The following is a 27,634-nucleotide window of genomic DNA, read 5'->3' on the forward strand; positions in this document are numbered from 1 at the left end:
CCACCTGCCTTACTCACCCTTCCTCCTCTGGTTCTCTCTTCGCTTAATAAAAAAGATCTAGGACAGAATGCTGGGGACTGCATCATCTAATGTAAAATTGGTTTTCACTACTCTCTGCCAGATTTTGTTAGTCCCTAGAGAGGTAGTGCTATGGCTGTGAAAAAAAGTGCTTCTGCAGCAAGCTCGCCAGCTACAACACCGAAACCACACAGGCTTTTTTGGCTTGGGCTATAGACCCACCAGGATGAATGTTAATCCTGCCTTTGGCCAACCATCGTTAGCTAGTTATGATTGTTTTTCTCCTTAGAAGTATCTGTGTTCAGCCTTAAGTCAGGGTGCCTAACAACTTCCTTTGGTGTTTACAGCGTCTCTGATAAAATCTGTAAGAAAGCCTACTAAAGTGTGTCTGTATATCTTATTTCTTAGAAACACCAATGGAGGCCAGGCAGAAAGTGCCTAAAGGTAGAGCCTTTTTGCCTAAAGGTTGTGCTTTTTCAGGCTCTTAAAGCATTTTCTTTCTTCACTATTTGCCCCACCCCCAATTTTGTAGTCATAGTTTCATCTACATGCTGTTTTAGTTTTGCTTGCTGGTTTTTGGCTGTGTTTGTGTCTGTCTGCTTTTTGCCATACTGCTCCTTACTGCTAATCTTGATCTGTCTATCTCAACGTCGTGTGTTTTTGATTTGGATCCTTTCAGATAAGAAGACAAATTTCTTTTAGAAAGGAGGTACTAAGAAATGAGGGGGAAATCGTGAAGGGAATTTTATTTTTTATTTTTTCCTGGAGAAAAAAGTATAACAACATGTATACCTCCTGTATACAGGGGAGATGCCAAGGAAAACTGAATCTCTCCCTGAAATGACTATAAAGCCATCTCATTAAATAACATCTTCAGCTAGAAACAGAATACTTTGGGGAAGAGGGGAGACCAGTTTTGGCAGATTATCATGCAAAACACGGTGAACAAGCATGATTGCAGATTTAAGTCAGGACTTCTCCATTGATAAGAATTGAGATTTCACTATCCTTCTGTTTCTGGTGCAAAGAGGGACAAACCCTTACAAATGGAGATTTCTGTGTTATAAGTGTTCTTCACAAAAGGGCAATGGCTACTCAGTTTTTTTGAGATTTTAGAATGAAAATATTATTCAGTGGTATTGTTGTTAGGTTTCAAAGAAGTCTTCATTTTAGAAGTGAATAATGATTCAGGAATTTTCTTTTTTATTAAAAATGTTTCCCTGTTTGCAGTGAAAATAGTTTTAGTAAAATTTAGTGAATATTAAACTTGGATTTTATTTTTAAATTAATTAAATTTTTTGGAGAAGGAAAGAGTGGCTTTATTACTTTACCAGGCAAAGGGGGATAGTAGGCTAGTGCCTCAAGAACTGTGCCCTCCTCCCTGGTGAGTTGTTATTCAGTCACTAAGTCACTGAGTCAACTGTTTGCGACCGTGTTGACTGCAGCACTCCAGGCTTCCCTGTCCTTCACCATGTCCCGGAGTTTGCTCAAATTCAGGTCCATTGAGTCAGTGATGCCATCCTACCATCTCATCCTCTGTTGTCCCCTTCTTGTCTTGCTCTCAGTTTTTCCTAGCATCAGGGTCTTTTCCAGTGAGTTGGCTGTTTTCATCAGGTAGCCAAAGTATTGGAGTGTCAGTTTCAGCATCAGTCCTTCCAAGGATATTCAGGGTTGATTTCCTTTATGATTGACTGGTTTGATCTTGCTGTCCAGGGGATTCTTAAGAGTCTTCTCTAGCACCACAGTGTGAAAGCATCAGTTCTTCCCTCTCTTAACCTTCTTTATGGTCCAACTCTCACATTCGTACATGACTACTGGAAAAACCGTAGCTTTAATTATATGGACCTTTGTCGGCAAAGTGATTTCTCTGCTTTTTAATACGCTGTGTTTTTCTTCCGTATGAAAGACAGAAGTCTTTCTTCTGTCACAGCTTTTCTTCTAAGGAGCAACCGTCTTTTAATTTCATGGCTGAAGTCACCATCTGCAGTGATTTTGGAGCCCAAGAAAATAAAGTCTGTCACTGTTTCCATTGTTTCCCCATCTGTTTGCCATGAAATGATGGGACTGGATGCCTTGATCTTCGTTTTTTGAATTTTGAGTTTCAAGCCAACTTTTTCCCTGGTGAGTAGGGAGAGGTTATATAGTTGGTGCTGCTGTTGCTAAGTCGCTTCAGTTGTGTCTGACTCTGTGCAACCCCATAGACGGCAGCCCACCAGGCTCCTCCGTCCCTGGGATTTTCCAGGCAAGAATACTGGAGTGGGTTGCCGTTGCCTTCTCCGTTATATAGTTAGGCAGGGGTATATGATAAAGATCAAGGCAGTAACAGTCTTGCACTCTTCTGCAAGATTTCAAGAGGGTGGGGTTGTGTGCAGGGTCCTAGGTGGTAGGTGTTGGGGTTTCCTAATCTTGATGAGCCTTTCTGGTCCCTTCATCTTGCCTCAGGTGGTTCATTGGCTGCTCCTCCTTTGATTAGCAATTGTTTTGCCCTGTGGAACTCAAGAGAAGGTCATGGAGGCTGGAGTCTTCCCTATAAGAAACTGGGCACAAAACAGCCTCCATGTGTAGGAGCCCCACAGGACCCTGCTTGGCATCAAGCTGAGAGTGAACAGAGAAGGGTCCAGAGGCCTCTAAACAAGTGCATCCAGGAAGCCACTGATAGCTTAAGAGGAAAGGAGAGGCAGATCACTTAGGCTGGGGTCTGAGTCAGGGAAGGTTTCTTGGAGGCATTCCCGCCTAGAAGAATCAAGACAAGTGGACAAAGATAGGTCAGCATATTCCAAGTGGCCAGCATGGTTGGCGCTTAGGCAAAAGCAGAGCAATGCATGAGCTCTATCCTTCATTCAGGTGTGCCCCCTCTTGCCAATTTTCCTCTGATTGGCATTGGGTGAATCGGGCCTTACAGCTGTCTTCTTTGCCGGCTCCAGATGAGTTAGGAAGGGAGAGGGTGAGTCCTCCTCTAAACTTGGATTTTAAAATAAAGGATTTTGATTATATGGTCTGAAGCCCTAGTATTTCAAGTTTATATTAAGTATCATTGGGTAAATTGGTATTATATGTTTTTTGATCATCAGATGACAGCGGAAATACTTAAATAACTTAAAGTTATTTTCAGAATATAGCAGAAGCTTCTGCCTCACCTGTCTATCCATTGAGAGACACTGTGAAGCCAAGACTGATGGAGTTAAGTATGCAACACTGAGAGACGCCCCTCAGGGATGACTGGGTGGTGCCACAGAGGACTGTGTCATGCAACTACACTCCATACTATCCTCTCCCCTTTTAAAATCAAGGTCAGGGAATATTACCTTACGAGATTAAATTCTGTAGAGTCATTGAACAGGTGAGATAAATCATGCAGAGTAAACAACTTTTAGTATTGATGAAACTAGGGTGGTTCCTAAGTGTTTTATGGAGATCAGAGTATCTAGACTCAGAGAGGAGACCAGTCTCCTTAAGACTGCAAGTGTATTACTCACCTCTGAGGCTTTGCCTGAAGAAAGTAGCCAACTTTTCTCCCTCTTCCGTCTCTTTATTATATCACCTTTGGACTAATAAAATGTCGTCCTTATCAATAAGTAATATTACCTAGTTTGTTTCTTTGTTTTCCAGGTGCTATACAAATCCCTTGTAGCTCAGTTGGTAAAGAATCTGCCTGCAATGCAGGAGACCCAGGTTTGTTTTCTGGGTCAGGAAGATCTCCTGGAGAATGAAATGGCAGCCCACTCCAGTATTCTTGCCTAGAGAATCCCATGAACAGAGGAGCCTGGCAGGTTACAGTCCATGGGATTGCAAGAGTCGGACACGACTTAGTGACTAAACAACAATACAAATCATTGTTATTGTGCTATACTTGTAATGACTCTAATACAGGAAAACTTTCTAACCACCCCATAAGAGAAGCTAGAAAGTAGACTTCTTAAAGACTTTGTGATTCTTAAAACTCTAAGCTCCCTGTCCTTGCTTTTTATTTTTTTTAAATTTACTTATTTATTTTTGGTTGCAATGGTCTTTGTTGCTGTGTGTGGGCATTCTCTAGTTGTGGTGAGCGGGGCCTACTATTCGTTGGGGTGCATGGACATCTCATTGTAGTGGCTTGTTGCAGAGCACAGGCTCTAGGCATATGGGCCTGGTAGTTGTGACCCAGGGGCTCAGTAGTTGTGGCGAACGGACTTTTGTTGCCCTGTGACATAGAATCTTCTTGGACCAGGGATCTAACCTGTGTCCCCTGCCGTGGCAGGCAAATTCCTATCTACTGTACCACCAGGGAAATCTGACCTAGAGTTTTAAAGGTGCATGACTCTTAGGAAGATCCTAGAATGGTGTCTTAAGTAATATTAGTAGTTTTGTTGAACTGAAGGAAGGAATTAGTGATTTGAACTGGATTTTAGAGGTTTTAATTATTTAGATTTCTTAAATTCTGCTATTGGTGACTTACCATCTAAAAAGTCTGCTTGATAATCTAGCATCTTTCTGTGCTTTATAGCAGTTGCTTATTAAATGTCTCTTGAAATATTCTGAGTTGAATTGTTGTAGAGCTGGTAAGTTGTGTCTGACTCTTTTGCGACCCCACGGACTATAGCCCGCCAGGCTCCTCTGTCCATGGGATTTCCCAGACAAGAATACTGACGTGGGTTTTTCCTTCTTGAGGGGATCTTCCCGACCCAGGGATGGAACCTGCAGCTTCTGCACTGGCAGACAGTCTTTACTGCTGAACCACCAAGCTGAGCCATCAGGAAGCAAGCCCTTGAGTTGAATACCCAACAGTTATTTTTAAAAAGTAGTGGTGTTAACGGTATGAGATCTTTACCTAAAAGGCTTCGGTGGAACAAAATGCAACCACTATCATGTGAAGTTTGAATATAACAGTGTCAGTAATTATATTCCCTGCAAGGAGCTAGAAGAAAGATATGCATGTTCTTATGGGTAGAAGGCTAGTTCTGGTATTGAGATTCTGCTGATAAGTTGACTTTTATGTATATCTTGGGGAAATCTTGGGATTTTTTTCAATATGAGGAAGAACAAAAACCTTAGACTCACCACAGGTGAAATTCCTTGTATTTTTAAGGGGAAGTAACACTTTTTGGTTGCTAATACTTTTTGTTTCTTTATGTTTACTTGGCTTTTTATGACCTTTGCTTACATTAAGGGAGAGGATGCTGAGGTCTCTCAGACAGCCATCATATCCGAAGAGGAAAAACCATGTGGATTGTTTCTTAGTCTCTCTAGTCAAATTAGAAGGGTCTGAGAATAAGCCTGTGAATGCTGACTTCTTTTCATCTCCCCACAGCTTAATGCTGATTAATAAAGGAGATAATGTAGAGCAGTGGTTCTCAACTGGGGGCAGTTTTACTTTTTAGGAGGAAATTTGGCAATGTCTGTAGACCTTTTCTACAGCAGGGTTGTTGTCGCAGCTACGGGAAAGGGAGGGTTGTGGCTGGCCCCTGGTGGATAGAGGCTGGGGATGCTGCTAAACCTGCTTCAATGACCAGGACAGCCCCGACTGCAAAAAGTTATTGGGCCCAAAATGTCCAGAGCACTGTGGTTCAGGAACCCAGGTGTAGAAGGATAAAAGGATAGTCATTGTCTTGTGTCACTGGTGCTGAAGGTTTTGTCCTGGGGTAGCTTTGATTTCTAATTCTGGAATCCTGTTGAGAGTTTTCTGTGAGATAAAATTGAGATAATTTTAACTAAAGCCCTGATGGTAAGGATTGTTTAGAAAGTAGTTAAGTGGCATTCTATTATAGCAGTATCGCTTGGGGTCACTTTCTCACCTTGTGGTTACTGAGACCAGAGGAATTGGATCATGCCTCTCAAGTTACACACTGTGGGGCAACTTCTAAAAGTATGAAGATTTTTTGTCAGTTGGAAATTAATTGAAGTAGTAACACAACATGTAACTTAGTAAGACATCTGGAAATTCCAGTTTGAAAACAAAGTAAAAAGCAGACACCAAGTCTAACTTTTAGTTTTTCTATAGCTCATCTTTACATTAATTAAGCATTACTTTCTCTGTTTCTCTTAATGTTCTTGAGAGTTTTCATGAGCTTAGGAGATTTTGTGCTTAAACTTTTAGTTTCCCCAAATTCTTGGTCGAGTTGGTGAATTGAAGTTATCAAGCCTTGTTTTAATACTGTTTGTTCATAGGATTGAAGTTGAGTCATCTGACCCTCTCAGTTTGTCTTGGTGTATCCCACTGTAAAATAATACTGAGGTGTGCCCATTGAAAGCTTGAGTGGGCGTTCAGAGCAATGGAGCTATGTAACCTTTGATTGAAAGGTTGTGTAGGAACTAGCAGTCCTTATTTGTAGAGAAATAAGACCTTTACCATAATAGAAACATTTTAGGTGGTTCTTACAGTTTCACATAAAAAAGTTTAGGTTAGATCCTGAAAGATTTTTTTGAAGCCTTTTTTTTTTTTTTTAAGTTCAGTTGTTATTTCAGAGTTCCTTAAAGGTATACAGATACATGTATAATAAATAGAAGTGACTGGTGATTTTAAACCAGGCACACTTTTCTTGTATGTTAAATCGATTGCCCAGCCTCTTTCCCCAAAACAGGCCAGTTAGTTTTGTTTTCCTTGAAAATCTGTTAAGGTACTGATCTCTTTCCTTGATGAGTTCAACAAGTATCACAGGAACTAGGCAAGGTATCCTATATTCACCTACTTGCCACTCACTTTGATGCTGTGCAGATCTGAACCTAAACTACTGTTTTGATTGCTGATATAGTGTGAAAACTATAATGGTGCATTTACTTTTTGTTTAATAACATGTAATAGGTAAATTCAGCAAATTAGCTTTTACTGCTGTTTTTAATTTGCGTATTTATGATTAAAAAGTGTTTGGAAGTAATATTCACCAATAAGAATAATGAAAGTGTTTAATTCTCTAAATTTTTCAACCTTATTTTACTAATCACTAAAATTATTGGCTTATTATTATTCTGTGCCAAGTGTAGGTGCTAATTCAGTTAGGGAGACTTGTTTTAATAATATACTAGCATTTTGGTTCTTTTTTGTTTGTTTTTGAAATGGAAAATTTTATTTGGGCCAAACTGAGGATTTTAACCCTGGAACAGTCTCTTAGAAAGCTTTGAGAACTGTTCTTTACTAGCATTCTCTTTTAGCATACAATCTGTATTCGATGAGCAAATTCAGAGTTCCCAAGGTTTTTAATAAGGTTAGCAATGTAACATTGGTCTTTCTCATCTTGCAACACTCCTGCCATAAAAGGATTTCAGAAATCTGTTACTGAGTGTGAATTAGTTCTCTGAACTTAAGTATTAAGTGATTGTCCCCCTGGCTGTTATTCAGGAAGAAAACCAGTTTACAAAAACACAAGTCTACCATCAGGCCACAGTTTTTTAGTGTTATACAAAGATACCTATACAATTTAAATATTTGGAGAGCTGTGATTGAGTTCCAGGCCATTAGAACTGCCTTTGTTCCCTAAGAATAGTAACATTCACAACCTTCATCATTTTGTTCCTTCATTCCAGACCTGAAAGGTTGACATTATCAGGGATTCCAAACAGGAATATATAGTCAACCAACTTTCTTTGGTTCATTGTGTAACAAGGCAGAAAATCAGGTCAGGAGACAAAGTGTCATTTGATATAATTTGATCAGATGGTCAAGAAGCCAGATTTTCTAAGGAAAAAATAAATTGACTAAATTACAAGAATTATCAGAGTTAAAGTTAATACAGTGTAGCCAGAAAGGGTTTAGTTATAGTGTTCTTTGCTTGCTTACAGTAAAGGCAGCAAGAAGGGGAACAACTCGGTGGCATAGATATAAAATGGTAAGTGATCCTAAAAGTTTGCCCGTAGTTCTGTTGTGTGCCGTCATAGTCTGAGGGAAAAGTTTGTCTTCCTATGTTCAGTTTAGGCTGATAGACTCTTCTTACTTAAATTGACAACCTTCATTCATTCAGCAATTATATTCTAAGCTCTACATTCTAAGCATTGTGCAGAAAGAAAAGCATACTTGGTGGGGAAAGAAAAATAACCTGGGATTAAAAGTCACTGAAATAATGTACAAAGTTTATGTTCTAATAATAAAATTCCACTTAGGGAAGTAAAGACATATAAAACAAACTTCTGTGAATATCCTAATCTTAAGTGTGGTTGTTGTTCAGTTGCTAGGTTGTGTTCTTCTCTTTCACAGCCCCATGGACTGTAGCCAGTAAGGCTTCTCTGTCCGTGGGATTTCTGAGGCAGGAACACTGGAGTGGTTGCCATTTCCTTCTTGAGGGGATCTTCCCAGCCCAGGGATAAAACTGGCATCTCCTGCTTGGCAGGTGGATTCTTTACCACTGAGCCACCTGGGAACCCCCCAAATCTTCAGTATTATTTAACCTCAAAATAAAAATTGAATGAATGAGACTTCGTGTTTTCCTGAAGGAGAGTTAGAGGAGACAAGTAAATGAAGACAACATTGTTGTCTAGAACAAACTGTGTTCTAGTTTTACAGATAGAGAAACAGGTCTTCCCAAAGACCGTGAACTGGTGGAACTGGGAATAGAACCCAGAAGTTCTGTTACCGACCTGGGTCTGTGGACTCATTAATCAACAGAAATTGATGAGAGGCCAGATGAGAAGTTCAGGCAAGGCTTTATCGGGACTTGTGCTTCAAGTAAGAAACAGGTGCTCTTGCTCATTTTCTGAGGTGAGGTGAGCTAGTGGTTCCTTAAATGAGGTAAGGGTAGGGGTGGATGGGTGGGTTGGGCAGGAAACATAGTTTAGGTGGTCTGCCCACCTCAGGTGATGCTGTGTGCAGGTACCATGTGCTTTTGTTCCCAACACCGCCTGCATCTCCGAAAAGTCAGTCAGTTTGTGGCCTTTTTGTATCTTACTATTCATAATTGCCCCAACTACACGTATATGCAGTTACTGTTCAATTTAGTTCAGTCGCTTAGCTGTGTCTGACTCTTTGCGACCCCATGGACTGTGGCACCCCAGGCCTTCCTGTCCATCACCAACTCCCAGAACTTGCTCAAACTCATGTCCATTGAGTTGGTGGTGCCATCCAACCATCTCATCCTCTGTTGTCCCCTTCTCCTCCTGCCTTCAGTCTTTCCCAGCATCATGCTCTTTTCCAATGAGTCAGTTCTTTGCATTAGGTGGCTTCAGCATCAGTCCTTCCAATGAATATTCAGGAATGATTTTCTTTAGGATCGACTGGTTGGATCTCCTTGCAGTCCAAGGGACTCTCAAGAGTCTTTGCCAACCCCACAGTTCAAAAGCATCAATTCTTTGGTGCTCAGCTTTCTTTATAGTCCAACTCTCACATCCATACATGACTGCTGGAAAAACCATAGTTTTGACAAGACAAACCTTTGTCAGCAAAGTAATGTCTCTGCTTTTTAATACACTGTCTAGGTTTGTCATAACTTTTCTTCCAAGGAGCAAGCATCTTTTAATTTCATGGCTGCAGTCACCATCTGCAGTGATTTTGGAGCCTAAAAAAATAAAGTCTCTCACTGTTTCCGTTGTTTCCCCAGCTATTTGCCATGAAGTGAGGGCATGATGATAGTTTTTTTAATGTTGAGTTTTAAGCCACCTTTTTCACTCTTTCACTTTCATCAAGAGGCTCTTCAGTTCCTCTTCACTTTCTGCCATAAGGGTGGTATCATCTGCATATCTGAGGTTATTGATATTTCTCCCGGCAATCTTGATTCCAGCTTGTGCTTCATCTAGGCTGATATTTCGCGTGATGATTTCTGCATATGTTAAATAAGCAGGGTGACAGTATACAGCCTTGACATACTTCTTTCCCAATTTGGAACCAGTCTGTTGTTCCATGTCCAGTTCTAACTGTTGCTTCTTGACCTGTATATAGATTTCTCAGGAGACAGGTAAGATGGTCTGGTATTCCCATCTCTTGAAAAATTTTCCAGTTTTTGTGATTCACACAGTCAGAGGCTTTGTCGTAATCAGTAAAGCAGATGTTTTTCTGAAACTCTTGCTTTTAGTTGCTTAGTTTGTCCAGGTGCAAGCACTCCAGTAAAGGGTCCCAAGTCCCAGCCTATTTCAGATCTATTAACTTTGTTTTGGGGTTCACTTGATGCTTTTAAAAAGGCAGAAAGTGTAACCTGGATTGTAAAAGAATAATCATAGGAGATTATGGAAAACTTAAGGGCTTCCCTGGTAGTTCAGCTGGTAAAGAATCCGCCTGCTGTGCAGGAGACCCCATTTCGATTCCTGGGTTGGGAAGATCCACTGGAGAAGGGATAGGCTACCCGCTCCAGTATTCTTGGGCTTTCCTGGTGGCTCAGATGGTAAAGAATCCGCCTGCAATGCGGGAGACCTGGGTTTGGTTCTGCGTTGGGAAGATCCCCTGGAGAAGCGAATGGCCATCTTCTCCAGTATTCTGGTCTGAAGAATTCCATGGACTACATATAGTACATGGGGTCGCAGAGTCAGACAAGACTGAGAAACTTTCACTTTCTCTAGGAGAAAAGCAGTGTGGTTGATGTTAGAGATGTAAGTTGACATGAAATTCATGGTATGGTGGGTTCTAGCCTAGGTAGGAACTGTGGTGTGTTTCAGTTTGTTCCTAATCCTTCTAATTAGGAGTCCCAGTAATTTGCCTTGTGATACTCTGGAGAATATGAACAATAGAACATGAATGACTTAATATTGTGATCTTAGATTTGGATTCTGTCAAATGACACAGAAAATAGGCTTTTCTTTTATCTAAAATAAAAAACTGACTTTGATTGTGAACACATAGAAAAACAAAGCTGTGGAATTAGAAAATAAGTAGTAAGTTTTTATATTGTATCTCATATTATGAATAAACATTGGACATAAATTTGCATAAGGTTCAAGGGTATATAAATTTCACAGTATGGGATTTAATATAAATAAGTCTTGGCTTGTAGGTTATTGTTTTACCAAGACCTCACATTTTGTGATGTTAGCCCATGAAATATAAGAAGGAAAATAAAATAATGTATTAAAACCATCCTTTCCCCCTAAAAACCACACACAGAAAAAGAAAAACCGCAAAAGTCCCTTTTCAGTTACATTCTGAGTGCTTTGTGTCTTCTAGGACTATTCTTCTAAGTGAGTAAACATCAGGGCTAAGCTGTACTTAGGGAGTTGTCCCTGATTCAGATTATTAATGGTGAAAAATACTTCTCCTTGTGGATATTTTTAGATGAAACTGGCAGTGGATCATCCAAAGTAGTTCATTCAAGTGAACCTGCCACTGAGTGTCTTCACTGGAGTTGTATATAATAAATATTCAGACCCTGAAGGAAAGCAGTTTAGTTTGGAGACATGCATAGTGCCAGACCTATAGTGAGCCTTTAATTCACTTTTATCCTTGCTTTTGCCCTCCCCTCCAAAACCTATTATGCTTAAAATTTAAAACTCTGTTATCTGGATATATCAGGATGATATACTAGGACCAAGGCTTGGGTGTGGGAAGAGTGTAGAGTCAGAGACTGGGTTTGGTTCTTGTTTGATCTTCTTAGAAATTCTCCTTAATTCATGGATGTTCCCCCAAAGTGAACTTAACATTACTTCTGAAAAAAAATTAGGAAAAATTAAAATGCCAAGTTAGCCATCTTTAGAAGTGACCCAAGAGATAAATACTTAAAATCTAGTCTGGTTGTAATATCAGTGTAGGGCAGGACTGAATTGTGATTGTAAGTAAGAAAATATAGCCAAGTAATTGTATTATATTCTTTTTTTTTTTGTATTATATTCTAACAGGAGAAAGAATGTACTTGTTCGAGGAAGATGTGGAAATTGTAGATCAGCAGTGAAAGAATAGAAAAAAGAGTCAGAGGCAAACATACGCTGTTTTCTTCCTGCTCAGAGGGAGAAGAAACACAGATAATTGATTTTGAGAATCTGGTTTTATGCTGATAGTGGAAATGGATATATTAGGCTATCTTAGCCTGATGACATAGGCTATATATTCAGTTGCCTACTGCTCTGAGTCTCTGCTTTTTTAACAGGTGATTATAATCTGGAATAACTATAATAGCTATATTATATGTCTAATGTGGCAATCATTGAATTAGGTAATTTGCAAATAGCTTAACCTTTATAATAATACAACTAATAAATAGAGACTTGAGTTTAGAATTCAGGTCTTGATTCCAAAACTCCTCTATTCATGTGTCTTTCCTCTGTTCAGGTAGAATTATTTATTGAGGAAGACTGTGCTGAATAGTAAAAGTAAATGAGCCACTCGGTAACACTTTTTCATTGAAATTAAATTGGCATTCTGGTTTTTATATACATGGCCTCTTAATTTGTTTTTATGTGAATCTTCCTCTTAAGAGACAGGTCTTCTCTAGGTGCTAGATTAAATTTCTGATCTTGTAAGATAGAAGGTTTCAGACCCTGGAATGTGTGTTCATCAGGGTAATGCTCTCCTGTTAAGGAGAGGAGGGGGCTGGAAGGTTGCTGAATCTCCCAAGTCCTCATTTGGCCTTGACATAAACTTTTCCATTCAATCATCAGCAAATTATAGTTCCTATTCCTTTCTTTTAAAGGGTAATTATTGTCAATCAGTGAGGTGTAATGAAAAGAATATGTGGTTTTAAATTCAAAAAAGAGCAGGATTCAAAGCTCTTCATCCCTTGGTCAATATTCTGGTTTTCTCTTACTGCCTAAACAGTCACCCCAAACTTTAGTGACTTGAAACAGTATTATCTTTCATGTTCCTGTGGATTTATAGAGTTGAGCTGGTTAGTTCTCATTTGAGATCTTTCATATGTTTGTAGTCCTCAAAACTAGAGGGAGCCGTCTGAAGGCCCTACTGGGATGGACCTCCAAGGTAGTTTTTCCCTCTTACAATCCAGTCCTTCTCTGATGTCTCAGTGCTTGTCTGTGTGACCTTTCTGTCCAGCAGAGTTGTTGTTTAATTGCTAAGTCGTGTCTGACTCTTTGTGACCCCGTTGATTGCAGCATGTCAGGTTTCCCTGTCCTTCACTATCTCTCGTAGTTTCCTGAACTCGTCTGTTGAGTTGATGATGCCATCCAACCATCTCATCTTCTGTTGCCCCCTTCTCCTGCTCTCAATCTTTCTCCACATCAGGGGCTTTTCCAGTGAGTCGACTCTTTGCTTCAGGTGGCCAAAGTATTGGAGCTTCAGCATCAGTCCCTGCAATGAATATTCAGGGTTTGATTTCCGTTAGAATTGACTGGTTTGATCTCCTTGCTGTCCAAGGGACTCTCAAGAGTTTTCTCCAGCACCATAATTCAAAAGCATCAATCCTTTGGCACTCAACTTTATGGTCCAACTCTTATATCCTTATATGATTACTGAAAAAAACCATAGCTTTGACTATACAGACTTTTGTCGACAAAGTTAATGTCTCTGCTTTTTAATATGCTGTCTAGGTTTGTCATAGCTTTTCTTCCAAGGAGCTAGTATCTTTTTATTTCTTGGCTGCAGTCATTGATTGGAGTGATTTTGGAGCCCAAGAAAGTAAAATCTGTCACTGTTTCCACTTTTTCCTCTTCTGTTTACCATGGAGTGATGGGACTGGATGTCATAATGATCTTTTTTTGACTGTTGAGTTTTAAGCCAGGCTTTTCACTCTCTTCTTTCACCCTCATCAAGAGGTTCTTTAGTTCCTCTTTGCTTGCTGTCCAGCAGAGTAGCCCAGACTTGTGTTGCTGCTCAGGGCTTTAACACTCAGAAAGCAGAAACTGTTAGGCAGTTAAGAGCATTGTCTGGAATTAGCTCAGTATTCTATAGGTAAAGAAGTCACAGGGCTCTCCAGATTCAGTGATCTGGTTCTTAGAACTATGTCTGGGATCACGAAGAGAGAACTTCTCCATTTCTCTACTCTAAATCAGTGTGATTCTTGCTTCAAGTCTCTCTTCTGTCTTCCCAATTATGATATCTACCTTCTGAAATTATTTTCTTTTTATCACAGTTCTAAACATCATTGAAAGCTCAGGATTAGGGTAGATGACCCTTTAAAGACCTTACTTACTCCATGGTGGGAATGTAAATTGATACTGTCACTAGGGAGAACATAATGGATAGTGCTTAAAAAACTAGGAGTAGGATTGCCATATGACGCAATAATCCCACCACTGGGCGTATACCCTGAGAAAACCGTAACCGAAGAGCCACACACACCCCAGCTTTCGCTGTAGCACTGTTACAATAGCTGGGACATGCAAGCAACCTAGATGTCCATCGACAGATGAAGTAATAAAAAAGTGGTGGTACATATACACAATAGAATATTACTCAGCCATGAAAAAGAACACATTCAGTCCTAATGAGGTGGATGAACCTAGAGCCTGTTATACAGAATAAAGTAAGTCAGAAAGAGAAAAACAAATAACGTGTATTAACACCTATATATGGAATCAAGGAGCCTATTCGCAGGGCAGCAGTGGAGATGCAGACATAAAGAACAGACTGTGGACACAGTGAGGAAAGAAGTGGATGGGGTGAATGGAGAGAGTGGCGTGGAACATAACTTAGCATATGTAAAATAGATAGTGAAAATTTGTTGCATGATGCACCAAGCTCAAATCAGGTGCTCTGTGACAACCTAGAGGGGTGGGGAGGGTTAGGAGGTGGGAGGGAGATTTGAGAGGGAGGGGACATATGTGTACCTATGGCTGATTCATGTTGGTGTATGGTAGAAACCAACACAATATTGTACAGCAGTTATCCTCCAATTAAAAATTTAAAAAATACATGTATAATATTTCTATACATGCTTAATGTTGATTATGAAATAAATGTGATTATACAATGATAATTGTATAATTATTACACCACCTACTCTCATAGCTATATCTTGGACTTTGTGATCATCCAAAACATTGCTTCTTTTGAAATCTTAGGCTTCACTATCCCCTGAGCAGGCCCCAACTTCTTAAACTTCCAGCTCTTTTAATTGTTTACTTTCACTCTAACCATTCTCTGATTGTATTAGATTCTGGTACTTTGACTCCTAGTTGTGAGGTGTGTGGCAAGTAATTTCAGGTTTGTTTATTCAGTAAGTATTTATTGAGTACCAGACTGTCTTAGAGATATAATGGTAAACAAAATTGATCTGAACCCTGCCTTTATGAGACTTAAAGCTTTCTGAATGGTTACAGATATTAAGAAAGCATTAAACAAATATATAATTACAAACTGTGATAAGTGCTATAAAGGAATGAATTAGGTGCCATAGGAGAAAATAAGAAGAGGAGGGGACTTCCCTGGTGTTACAGGTGGGTAGGAATCTGCCTGTGAATGCAGGGGACACAGGTTCAATCCCTGGTCCGGGGGAATCCACACGCTGCAGAATGGCTGCGCCTCCTGCACCACCGCTCCTGACGCCTGTGTGCCTGGAGCCTGTGCTCTGCAACCAGAGAAGCCACTGCAGTGGGAAGCCCATGCACCTCAACGATGAGGAGCCCCTGCTTGTTGCAACTAGAGAAAGCTCACACACAGCAACAAAGACTCAGTGCAACCAAAAATAAATAAATTCTTTTCGAAAAAGAGGAAGGCACTTTAGACTGAATGGTGAAAGAGGGGTTTCTGACATGACCTCAAAATGGAGCCCTAAAAGACTGGAAGTCCCTTGCCATGCAAAGAGTTAGGGGAATAATGTTTTCAGTTGTAGGAGCAGAATGTGTGAAAGCTTGAGGCAGGGATCAGCTTGATGAATTAGAATGATTGAAAGAAGGTCTTTGTGGCTGGAATTCACTGAGGCAGCGTAGCCTAAAATGAGGTTGGCAAGTTAAACAGGGACCAGCTGAATCAAGGCCTTGCAAGTCATTTTTAAGAGTTTAATTTTATTCTTAGTGTTTCTGGAAATAGTTGAATGGTTTTAAGATGGGATGATATGGTCTGTTTTATGTTTTAGAAAGATCATTCTGACTTTATCACGCAGAACAGATGGGAAGAGCCTGGAAGAGAAGCAGGACAGCACTTAAGAGGGAACTTATTCATTGTTTAGAGCCAGTGCTGGCTTGGGTTATGATAGTGTGGCAAAAAGGCAAGGAGTAGATTTGAGAAATGTGTTCCTCAGTAGAAGTCCCAGGATTTGGTGGTTGGATGTGGAAGATGACAGAGAGGGAGGAGTCGGGAGTGGCTCCCGACTTTTCTAGTATGAACAAATTTGATATGCCACCTCTTGATAAGTGTGTGTGTGTAAGAGAGAAAGAGCATGAGAGAGAATACATTTGAGGATAAATGAATCTGGAGTCCAGAAGAGTGACGTGGGTTGGAGATAACACATTTGGGAGTTGTTGCACGTAGAGGATATTTATTTATTTTTATTTTTTTATTTTTCATGTAAAACAATGGGAATGAATGAGAGAGGAAGAGAAAAGAAAGAGGAGGACCTGACACTGGGATGCAAATCACAAATCACAACATTTTTTAATTGATTTTTTTTCTTTTTAACTTTAAACATTAAAATAGATTTAAGGTAGCCTTCTGTAGGCCATCTCACTTGCTTTCAGATAACTTTCTTTGTGGGAGAGAAAGGAATATAGTTACTGCTACCTGGGAGGATAGGGGATGAAGAAGCAGAGGGAGGGGCTCAGGAATTTATATGTTCTCCAGATTATTTTCTGCCTGGGGTAATTCACAGTATGCCCATTATTAGTGTTTCTCATCTTTCATGTGTGTAGAGAAGAAAAAAGGTTGAGAGTTTCTGCTCTACAGGATAAATTTCATGGTAATCTAAGTTTTCCATAGTCTGGTTTCAGCCTGCCTATTCACACTCATCATACCATTCCCCTCCAACCACCATGCATGCTATATTCTATTATGATTTTTAACTCATAATTTCCTTTTTTATTGAGCAAATAGACTAATATTTTAAGTCTCTGTTTCAGATAAAGCTTTCCCTGATTCCCTCAGGAGAACTTCGGTATTTGTTTATATTCCCAGTGTGCATTGCTTAAAGCAATTGTTTTATTAAATTTAAATGTTTTTCTTACATTGACTGCTCACCAAACTAATCTTCTTGACAGAAGGGATTGATTTTTTTCTTTATGCCTCTTTTAAGAAAGCATTTGAATGTTTGAGTTACATTTCTAACTCTGTTTGAGTAGGCAAATACAGCTTACTTTTCCTTCTGATAAGACGAACTTTGGGGTTTAGAAAATATAGCGAGCAAGAAAATAGTTGAAGATGTCTTTTCCAGATCTATTTTAATAGGTATTAATAGTTAAAATATACTTTTTAAAATTGTGGTAAAGCAACCTCTGAAGTATATTCTTTCTTATCAGCCCCAATGTTGTTCAGTCACGTCCAACTCTTTGTGACCCCATGGACTGTAGCCCGCCAGGCTCCCCTGTCCATGGGATTCTCCAGGCCAGAATTCTGGAGTGGGTAGCCATTTCCTTCTCCTGGGGATCTTCCTGACCCAGGGATCGGACCCCCGTCTCCCGCATTGCAGGCAGATTCTTTACTGTCTGAGCCACCCAGTTAGAGCCTTGGAGTGGAGAAATCCATCAAGTTAACCCAGAAGTTCTATACTCAGATAATTGGCCCAAAAGCTTGATATTTAATTAAAAGAAAGATTCCTGGTAATGAAGGAAATAGAAGCTGATCTAATGGAATTATTCTGGTTAGTTGAATTAACATGTCTATAGAATACCTGAGAATATTTAAGTTTTATTTGGAACCATTGATAATCAAAAAATAGGTTAGAAGTACTGTAAAACTTCACTGTAAATTCCCTGTCTACAAATTGATTTATTCTGTGATTCAGTTTATGTCTCCTGTCATTGTTTAGAGCCAGTACTAGCTTGGGTTATGATAGTGTGGCAAAAAGGCAAGGAGTAGATAAAGGAAAAAAACAGCATAGCAGGAAAAAAAATAGCAATGTCTATGCCCATTGAATGTTATAATCTTTTACTGCTCTGATACATCTCTTGGAGCTTTTTCACTAGATTTGAAGAGAAAATTAGATAATGAACTCAGTACAGTTAAAAAAAAATTTAAGTTAAAAAAACAAACTTTGACATTCTTCCTTTTAGCTTTCAATGGGAATCACTTATGAAGCCATTCTCTAATTATCACATGGAATTCATTACTTGCTGGAGTATAACAGAAAAAACTATCCTGAGAGTCAGCAAGTACAAACAGCATTTCACAGCATCAGCTTATGTACTGCATATTGTTCTGTAACTGTATACTTAGCTTTCTGGTGAAAGACTCTCATTTTTGTCTTCCTTTCTTTTATAGGAATATACTTGTCCCAGATGTGAATCAGGTTTTATTGAAGAAGTGACAGATGATTCCAGGTACAGTACAAGCCCATGAATAAATCAGGCATTCTGTTATCAAAATTATGTTTTTTAGCATCAACTGAATGAATAGAAAAATTTGTTTTATAACTTACACTCTCTGCTGAGAGAGAGAAGAAAAGGAGCAGAGCAAAGGGGAAGAAAAATGGGAAAATTAGGAAAATGTGATAGTAGGTGTCTTGAGCTCTACTGTGGTGTTCTTGGGAAACCTCTGTATCCCTATCAGAGTAAATTTGATGAGTTTTCATATATTTTCTGAGACTTTGGGGTTTCTCTTGGATTATTGGTTGGTTTTTAGTGACTCCTCTGTTGCCTGAAGGTAGATTGCTCTTACACCCCTTTGGTGGGCTGGGGAGCAACTTGTGACAAAGATTACCTAGTAAGATAAACAGGCTGTTCTAGCCAGGGAAACTGAGTTGTTATTCTTGAGGAAGCCTTGGGTCCTTTGTGCTTATTAGGATTATTGTGGTCAAACATACCATCTTGCCAAAGTAGTATTAGTGTATTGGTAATGCTTGAAATTGGCTCTTGTTGCTCTTACTGATGGTATAAAACCTATAAAAGGGGGAAGTTATTTCTGAAAGTGACAATGTTATATATTCCTTATTGATTAATATGATTAAAACTATGAAAGCTTAATAAAAAGTAGAATAGTGTTGATAGGAGGGCTTCTTTTAATCTTGGAGTGACTTTGGGGGTTTTAATGGCAGTAAATAATTCCTTTACTGTTGCTGTTGGCAGAATATAAAGTTGAAGTTCCCTTCCACAATCAGGAAAAACTACACATTTTACAGTATGTACAATTAGTTTAACTTTATTAATGATCAGTGATTATATGTATAATCTGACCTGGAGCTTCTGGGGCAACATATGGCATGAGGATCTAGTTTGCTACAAACACTTGATGTAATAATCTTGGTTTTAAATAACACAATACCAGCTCAATCTACAAGATTCGCATGATGGCAAAATTAGCAATTTTGTGTGGATGGCATGCTAACTTGGGATAGCTTTTTATTTGTGCTGTTATAATTGCATCATATACTTGTTTCAAGCAGGGTATGCTCTGCATGTGTTATAGAGCATGTTAGTTGTTTTCGGGGGGAGCATTTTTTCAAAGGTTTTGAATACTAATTTTGGTTTCTTTAGCCATGAGGTTGGTGATTAACTACAAGATGAATCTTTTCTAGAAGAAAACTGAATTCTATGGCTCCTGCTCTCACTTGAGTTAGTTTTTTATTTGTGCTTTTGTGAGTCAAAGGTTGGCTTGTACAGGTGCTATTGGTAGCAGATATTCAAATGCAAATATCATGTCTTTTGAAAGATCAGTGTTTTAAATAGCTGAAGAAATCTTTGCTTAGAATCAGTGTCTTAGACGTAGCAGGGTATTTTTTCCTTCTATAAAGTTTATGAACATTTGCTGGTTTGAATACTTAGCAATTACAGTGTTAAGTAGTGGATGGTAAAAATTAATGAGAGCATGTCCTTATGTGAACATTGGATAATGGGTTCCATTTGTTGTTAGACATTCATCTGGAGGAGCATCTTGTACATTTTCTTAAGCTTTGTAACATTTCTCAGAAAAATGTGTTTGTTTTTATTATCCCTTCTCTATGATTAGCCCTATCATTCTTTTTTAAAAAATTATTTATTTATTTATTTTTGGCTGTGCTGGGCCTTTGTTGCTGTGCATGGGCTTTTTACTAGGTGCTGCGAGCAGGGGCTACTCTCTAGTTGTGGTGCTCAGGCTTCTCATTGTGGTGGCTTCTCTTGTGGACCAAGGGCTCTGTGGCCTGTGAGCGTCAATGGTTGAGGCGCGAGGACTCTAGAGTGGGGCTCAGTAGTGGGCTCGGTAGTTGCAGCTCCCGGGCTCTACAGCACGGGCTCAAGGGTTGTGGTGTACAGACTTGGCTGCCATGCTGCAGGTGGGCTCTTCCTGGATCAGGGATTGAACCCGTCTCTCCTGCATTGGCAGGTGGATTCTTCGCCATTGAGCCACCAAGGAACCCCAGCTCTGTCATTCTTAATATACAAAGGAATTTAAGGAAAGGGAAGGCTGGGGGAGTTGCAGGGATAGAAGAACCCTAAAAGAAAGAGTTAATAGCTTTAATTACCAAAGATACCTGAATCCTTGAAGCTGTCAATATATGGTAAAGGCAGTAGAGCCCTGGAAGCCTGTCTGCTGCTGCTAAGTCGCTTCAGTCGTGTCTGACTCTGTGTGACCCCATAGACAGCAGCTCACCAGGCTCCCCCGTCCCTGGGATTCTCCAGGCAAGAACACTGGAGTGGGTTGCCATTTCCTTCTCCAATGCATGAAAGTGAAAAATGAAAGTGAAGTCGCTCAGTCATGTCTGACTCTTAGTGACCCCATGGAATGCAGCCTCCCAGGCTCCTCCGTCCATGGGATTTTCCAGGCAAGAGTACTGGAGTGGGGTGCCATTGCCTTCTCCGGGAAGCCTGTCTAGGCTTGAGCAATAAAATGGATACAGTGGTAATTTAATTATTTGTAGAGGCACTGGTAATTTGGGGCTTGTTCTACATAGGAAGTGTTTTTTACAAAAGACATTTAAACTTTTGAAACAAAGAACAGTTGTTAAATGGTTTCTAATCAGAGAATAAGGCTTGAGAATGATGCCATAGATAGAGAATGGCGTTAGCTTTCGTTTTTTCACTTTTGGTTCCAGACTAACCAGGGTGTGTGTGTTTTCTCAATGAGCTGAGTGCAGTGCCTGGATTGCTATTGTAATTCTGAAAATGAAAGCTGCTATAGTAATTTGTGGACTTTATAGCATTGGGGTGAGTGTGTGCATGCTTGTGTGCTAACGTGTGTACTTTTGTGCCCTTGTATGTCTCTTGAAGTAAAAGTGATATCCAGCAGTTCTTGGTATTCTTTCCATCCCCTTTCTGTCAAAGTGTTTTAGCCAGTTTTCTCTCTTTGCAAATTTCGTGAGGACAATGGGATCTAATATTTTTTCCTAGTCTTTGGGAATTGGTTTACACATGCAGTATTAATTCAATAATGTCTACTTTTGAGTTATCAATGCAGGATATAGTAAAGCAGCATTATCAAAAGTGGTGAGTGCTGTGTATAATGGCTGATATATAATAAATACATATATTTGTGGTATTAATAAAATACAGTATTTATCCTCTGAATTTTATGTTTCTGAAAGAAGGGTAAGAAGTAGAAATGGATGAAACAAGTTCTAGATATGTATAATATAAGGTCAAATTTAGAATCACAGTCAAGAGTGCAGAGGGCTGTGGATGAGTCTTGTCTGGTGAGTTTCAGTTCAGTTCAGTTCAGTCGCTCAGTCATGTCCGACTCTTTGCGACCCCATTAATCGCATTACGCCAGGCCTCCCTGTCCATCACCAACTCCCGGAGTTTACTCAAACTCTCATGTCCATCGAGCCGGTGATGCCATCCAGCCATCTCATCCTCTGTCGTCCCCTTCTCCTCCTGCCCCCAATCCCTCCCAGCATCAGGGTCTTTTCCAATGAATCAACTCTTCGCATGAGGTGGCCAAAGTATTGGAGTTTCAGCTTCAGCATCAGTCCTTCCAAAGGTGAGTTTAGTAAAGTCTTAATGGAGGATGGCTCTGAGGGGTGGGTAAGATAATCATCATCAGAAGAAAAAAAATATTTATTGAGCCCTTTTATAAGATGCTAAATATTGTACCAGACCCCTTGCATTACTACATTTAATCATTTCTAGTAGTTTCAAATGTTGTGTGTTCATCTGATGGTTAGTGGTTTTTTAGTGAAATATTATTTGGAGAATCTAGTTTTATTTTTTAGCTTCTGAGAATAAATATTTTTCTTCCTTTGCTCAGGTTTGAGTTGCATTGCTGGCTGTGGGTCCTTCTTCCTTCTCTGTGATGGCCCCTCTCTCTAATTTTTCACTTGGTTTTCCCTTGATTTTGTAGTTTGTTATAGTATTTTTCATAGATTAATTCACATGCAAGTTCTTCATAATTTCCTTTGTAGGTGTCACATTGGAATGAGCTATTTTTCCTTATTGGGATTTGTTCTCATTGTACCATTCTATATTTAGGTTCTGGGAGGGAAGCTTATTCCTGGGAATAGAAAATAGAATCACTTCTCATTGCTTTTTCTCTTCAGTTTTTTAGGTGGTGGCAGCAGCACATCAACACAGTTTTCAGAGGTAAGTTTTTCTTTGGCTCTATGGATTCTTTAGGTAGTGGGCTCGTGCTAAAATGGTGACAGATTTTCACTTGCCAGTGCAGCAAAACCTCAGAATGTTTAAGGAAAATGTAGGCAAGAGTAGTCTTAGAAAGATTTGTGTTCAATAGTTGGGGCTTTGGTATGTTATTTTTAGTAAACCTTTGATTAGGTGGTGTTTTCGGTTATTTTCTGCTTCTGTATTGTGTATGTAGTGTGAGATTGTAAAGCTTGTGTTTTTTTTTTTTAATAACTGTGTTGCAGACTCAGTGGTGTGACTGTCAAGTAAAGAGCAGGGGATGAGTTATAATTGAAGTCACAGTGAGGCACAGCCTACAGTTTTACACAGAGGTACTGGTTTCTAGAGATTACCTTGAATGAATGTGGTAGTTTGGTATATGTATTGGAATTTGGGTGCCAGATTAAGGATAAGATATTTACTTGCCTTCCAAGTCTCAAGATAGGACCTGTAGTTAATTTCCAGTTCTTTATATAATGTGGGTTCTCTTCCTGCGAAGCAAACACTCTGGGGCGTGTGGGCTTCAGTGGTTGTGACAGGTGGACTCAGTAGACGTGGCTGTTGAGCCTCTGGAGCATGGGCTCAATAGTTGTGGTGCACAAGCTTAGTTGCCATGTGACATGTGGGATCTTTCTGAATCAGTGAGCAAACCCATTTCTACTGCATTGGCAGGTGGCTTCCTTACCCCAGAGCCACCAGGGAAGCCCTAAGGTGCACAGTTTTAAGTGACATTAAGTACTTTTTGTTTATAAGCATTAAGAGACTGTATCTCACAAGGGTAGGCCCCCCTCTGCCTACGGAAAACACTGGTTTGCTTTTGCTCCTACTGCCATATAGTTTGGTTAGCCCTAGAAAGCTAACAGATGCTAAAAGAAAAAAAAATTAAATCCCATAATCGGAATTTGTCTGTATTTCAGGATCACATTAACCTTTTTTGGAAACAGTTCAAGTTTTGAGAACAAGCAAAAGTTTTTAGTGTTTATTTGTGTATAAATTAAAACTGTATTTGCAGGTGTTTCTGAAAACTGGTATTCAGTAAGAAGCCCATAAAACCCTAAGCTTCTCTCCTTTATCCTCTGAAAATTATTTTTAAGACTTGCAGCTCCCAGACTTTTTTTTGGCCACACTGTGCACCTTGTAGGTCTTAGTTCCCATCCTGGTTAGTTCCTCGACCAGGGATTGAACCCAGGCCCCAGTAGTGAAAGCACCAAGTCCTCACCACTGGGCCACCAGGAAATTCTCAGCTCCCCAGATTTTTTATGTTATTAGATTTATAGTCAAGAAACTTAATGTTTGGGTAACAATCCTGTTTTATTAAGGGTATTTTCTTTTACTTATGGTCTGTGGTACTTCCCAATATCCGGTATTAAACTTTTTACTTAACTCTGAACTGACTTGATACGTGGGTTGGTTAGTGTGATTCAAGATAGATTATGTCTTTGAACTCCCATTTTATTGTTTTGATGGATGAAAAAACATTACTTAAAATTGATTGTGCTCACCAGGCCTGGAAGCCTTTCCAGTTTTAGTATGTTTTTTCCCTGTGTGAGCTATTCCTGATAACACAGATTGTCACTTAACTGGTTATACATATGCAGAGGAAAAACTTCATCTGATTATCCTTAAGTGTTCTCTTTTAGGAGATAGAAATACAGGTTTTGTATTTATGACTCACTAGGAGAAGATGCATTCAGAAGAAAAATAAATATATATATTTAGTCAGTTTCCTAACTTTAGTAACGCTAAATCTGACACTGCGTGAGTTATCCTTCAGGTGTTGAAGTAATTTTGCCTAATCATAGCCTGTGACATCATGTTCTTCAGGATTTGTAGCAAGGGCATGATTACACCCAGTTTTCCCTTGTCATCAAGGGGAATATTTCAGTTTTCTCCTTTTAAAATATTTTGCACTTATATAGAAAAAAATCTGTCTTTTAGTATTGTAGAAGTTGTCAAGGATTAAAATCAGCTAAGAAGTATGTTGAGTGCACTTCCAGCACTCTGCTAGAAGTTGGGGCAAGAAACAAATGTTACAGTTGCCTTGAGTGTGAGGAACTTATAATTTAGTTGGGGAGCAAGTGCAAACATATGAAACAAGTATGAATACGAGAAAGAATGTACAGAGGGTATACTAAACTTATTGTGGGGTGTATATGACAGACAGCAGAAAGGACAGGTTAGGTGGGCTGCAGTCTTTGAAAAGACTAAGATGTTTAGGAATAAAGAGGTCAAATGATGTAGTGATATGCCCAGATCAGATTGCCTGAGTTTAAATCCTGGGTCTACTGCTTACTGACTGTGTAACCTGGGCAAAATTACTTAGAATTTTTCAGTGCCTCTGTTTCCTCCTTTGTAAATTGGGGAAAATAATAATACCTACCTCAGAGAGTTGTTCTGAGGATTGAGTCGATATATGCCAGGTATGTGGGCCAGTGTACCTGCCGTATAGTGAGTGCTTAATAAATTTTAGCTGTTATTAATACTTCATGGAGAAGGTTAAACAAGGCTTCAAGTACTAGAGCCTTAAAGGGTAGGTGGAATTTAGATAAGCAAAGAGATGAGAAAACACTAACACTTTTCCTCTAGACAGTGTTCATAGGCTTTAAGTTCATAATTTTACCCATATCCCTAGAGGAAAAGCTTAGAAAGAAAATATGTTTGGAAACAAGAGTTGTTTTTCTTTTCTATATTTCAGTTTATAATTCCAGCAAATGCTTATGCTCAGTTTTGCTCTATTTTTCTTCAGATTTGCTTGTACAATGAAGAGATTATTTTCTTAATTAGTATTTATTAATGCTGGATTCTTAAAACACTAGATATATTAGAAGAGGCTTAATCCAAGCATGTGTGTGTGTGTGTGTGTGTGTGTGTGTGTGTATTTTTTTTTTTCTAAATGAGATCTGGGGTGGGGGAAACAGAAAGAGTGGATGAGGATGGAGAAGAGTTGCCAGTGAAATGGGAATGATGTTTTGAGTAATGTGTGAGGGTTGGTGGAGAGTGAATTTAGAAATGTTGCTAACAGATTGTAGAGAGAGAGGACATAGCTATACTGAGGTCCCTGTTGATAATCTGGGGAATTGAACCCATTGCTATCTGAGCATTTCATTGATTACTTGAAAGCTTCTGACCATGACCTGGTGCCAATGAGACATCTGATCTGAAAGTTTCAGCTTTCCTGAGCATATCACTTCAGTGCAAGAGTGGCTATGGCTTCTGCCTCGGATTAGCAGAAAATAAGATAGATGGTTTTCTAGAAAAAGAACTCCCAGGTGTGCAAGAAGGCAAGGTACTCTGAGCAGCCTGATTTATATTTATTTAAATAAAATTTGTTTTGGTACATATGCAGCACTGCATTGGGCAATAAAAAAGGTGTTAAAATACATCTGGAGTTCCACTGTTCTAAGAGCCTCCTTTCTTTATATATTTCCTTTCAGGTTTTGTCCTGAGGCATAGATACTGAAAGATATTATAACAACATGAAGAAGATTTTTAAAAAGTCTTCCATATTATCATTACGTTATTTTTTATTTCGTCCTTTCCTTCCCTCCCTTTCTCATTTTCTTTCTTTCTTTCTCGTACTTTCCATTTCTCACATTCACGCTTCATAACCGTTTTCAGATGTATCATAGAATATGCTGTGTTGTATTTCTGATTTTTAAAATTTACTTAGGATTATAGCATAAATTTTTTTCTTGACTCTTCCTAATTATGAGTTATCTATTTTATGGCTTCATATTCTTTCATGCCTTCTCTATAATAAACTTATCCTGTGTTAAAACATGTCTGGCTATACATGATGGTTGATCATTGATCATACCTCTCCACTTCATCTCAGAGTCTAGAACATGTTGAGAAGTATAGATGCTAGAGAGATGGAAATAAAGATTTAATTTTTGTTCAGTGAAGTTGGAAACCACATTTGATCTGTGGCCAAATGGACATCCTAAGTCTGCACAGGATGTCCCTCCTGAGAATTAGAGGCAGCAGAGCAGGCACAAATACTCAGAATCACTTTTTTGGCCTTTGTGCAGAGTCCTTATACATGAACTCCACCAACTGGAGAAATGTGACTTAGCAGATGTTAGGTTTTTGCTACTTACTAATCAGATGCATCATTCCCCTGGTAGGAAAGAGTAATGAGGAATGAATAAAGAGATTAGACGTGGACGTGGAAGCTCTTGAGTCTTCCCTTCTCTCCTTTGAGTTTAGTAATTGAAGTCTGTAGTCTGTAGTTAGCAAGGATCTGGGACTAGTACCTCTGGCAGCTAGGCGAGGAGATGAGTGGTCTGGGAGGGCGATATTATGTCTGCCTTCATGAAGTGTCTCTCCAGTACCCACTACGCTCTTTTGTGTGTGCTCCTGGGACCTGTGGAGAAGGCTCTGAAGTAATCAAGAACAACAGTAAATTAAGCTGAGCTAAATAAAATTGTTGATATTCTATTGTTCTTGACCTAAAAAGATGGTAATTTTAAATGATTAAACCTAGTAAAGACAGTAAAGATTTCAAATCTTTAACTTTCTTTTCCCAAGTAAGTTTTCCTTTTAGCTGTTTGCTGTTGTTCTCAGTCTCAGCCAGAGGGCTTGTACTCAAATGCCAGGTAGAGTTTGGATTCTTTTGAGTAGCTGCACCCTGGATGTGATCTTAAAGGATGAATTAATTCAAGCAAGTCTTTCATCTGTCTCACTTTTTAGTATAAAGAGTTAAAAGAGCTCATTTCACAGTGCTGCCTGCTTTACATCCAGTCCATTTGGAAATACCAACTCCAGAACTCTTCAGCAGTTGTTCAAAGAATAACTGTGTTTCTCTAATTCAGTACTAAGTTCACACCAGTAATTCTGTTGCCAAGCAAAGAACGTAATGTAAACTCAATGGTAACTGAAGGAACAAGAATGAAACAGAAAATAGGTTTGGTGTCAGCCCTGCCAGTTTTTTGTTCAGTGACTGCCAGTTGACCACATCTATAGCCTGTAAGCTTAAACTCATTTGAAAAAAGGTGCTTTCAAGACATAATTTATGGCACAGTGTTTAGATTTTAAGGGGTGGGTGGGCACTGGACATCGTATTTTTTTTTCTTTGTGAATAGCATTTGAATACTCTTTATTTTTATAAAATTTAAGAATTTTATATTTGATTGAAAACTTGTATCCAGGCTATGTAGAGACCTCT

At 39.2% G+C, this 27,634-nt stretch overlaps 1 protein-coding gene across 2 annotated transcripts in view; it reads left to right on the top strand.

Annotated features, from left to right (window-relative positions):
* The window catches only part of RNF115 (ring finger protein 115), a 66,068-nt gene that overhangs the window by 968 nt on the left and 37,466 nt on the right, over positions 1-27,634 (top strand). The window contains exons 2-4 of one of the 2 annotated variants that reach the window (XM_043875965.1): positions 18,203-18,261; positions 19,006-19,057; positions 22,389-22,431. In XM_043875965.1, the coding sequence (XP_043731900.1) occupies positions 18,252-18,261; positions 19,006-19,057; positions 22,389-22,431 (105 nt within the window). In that variant the 5' untranslated portion in view covers positions 18,203-18,251. The remainder of the gene's footprint in view (positions 1-18,202; positions 18,262-19,005; positions 19,058-22,388; positions 22,432-27,634) is intronic. The other variant, XM_043875964.1, reaches the window with a different exon arrangement.

Source organism: Cervus elaphus, chromosome 20 (genome assembly GCF_910594005.1).
Source record: "Cervus elaphus chromosome 20, mCerEla1.1, whole genome shotgun sequence".
NCBI classification, from domain to species: domain Eukaryota; kingdom Metazoa; phylum Chordata; class Mammalia; order Artiodactyla; family Cervidae; genus Cervus; species Cervus elaphus.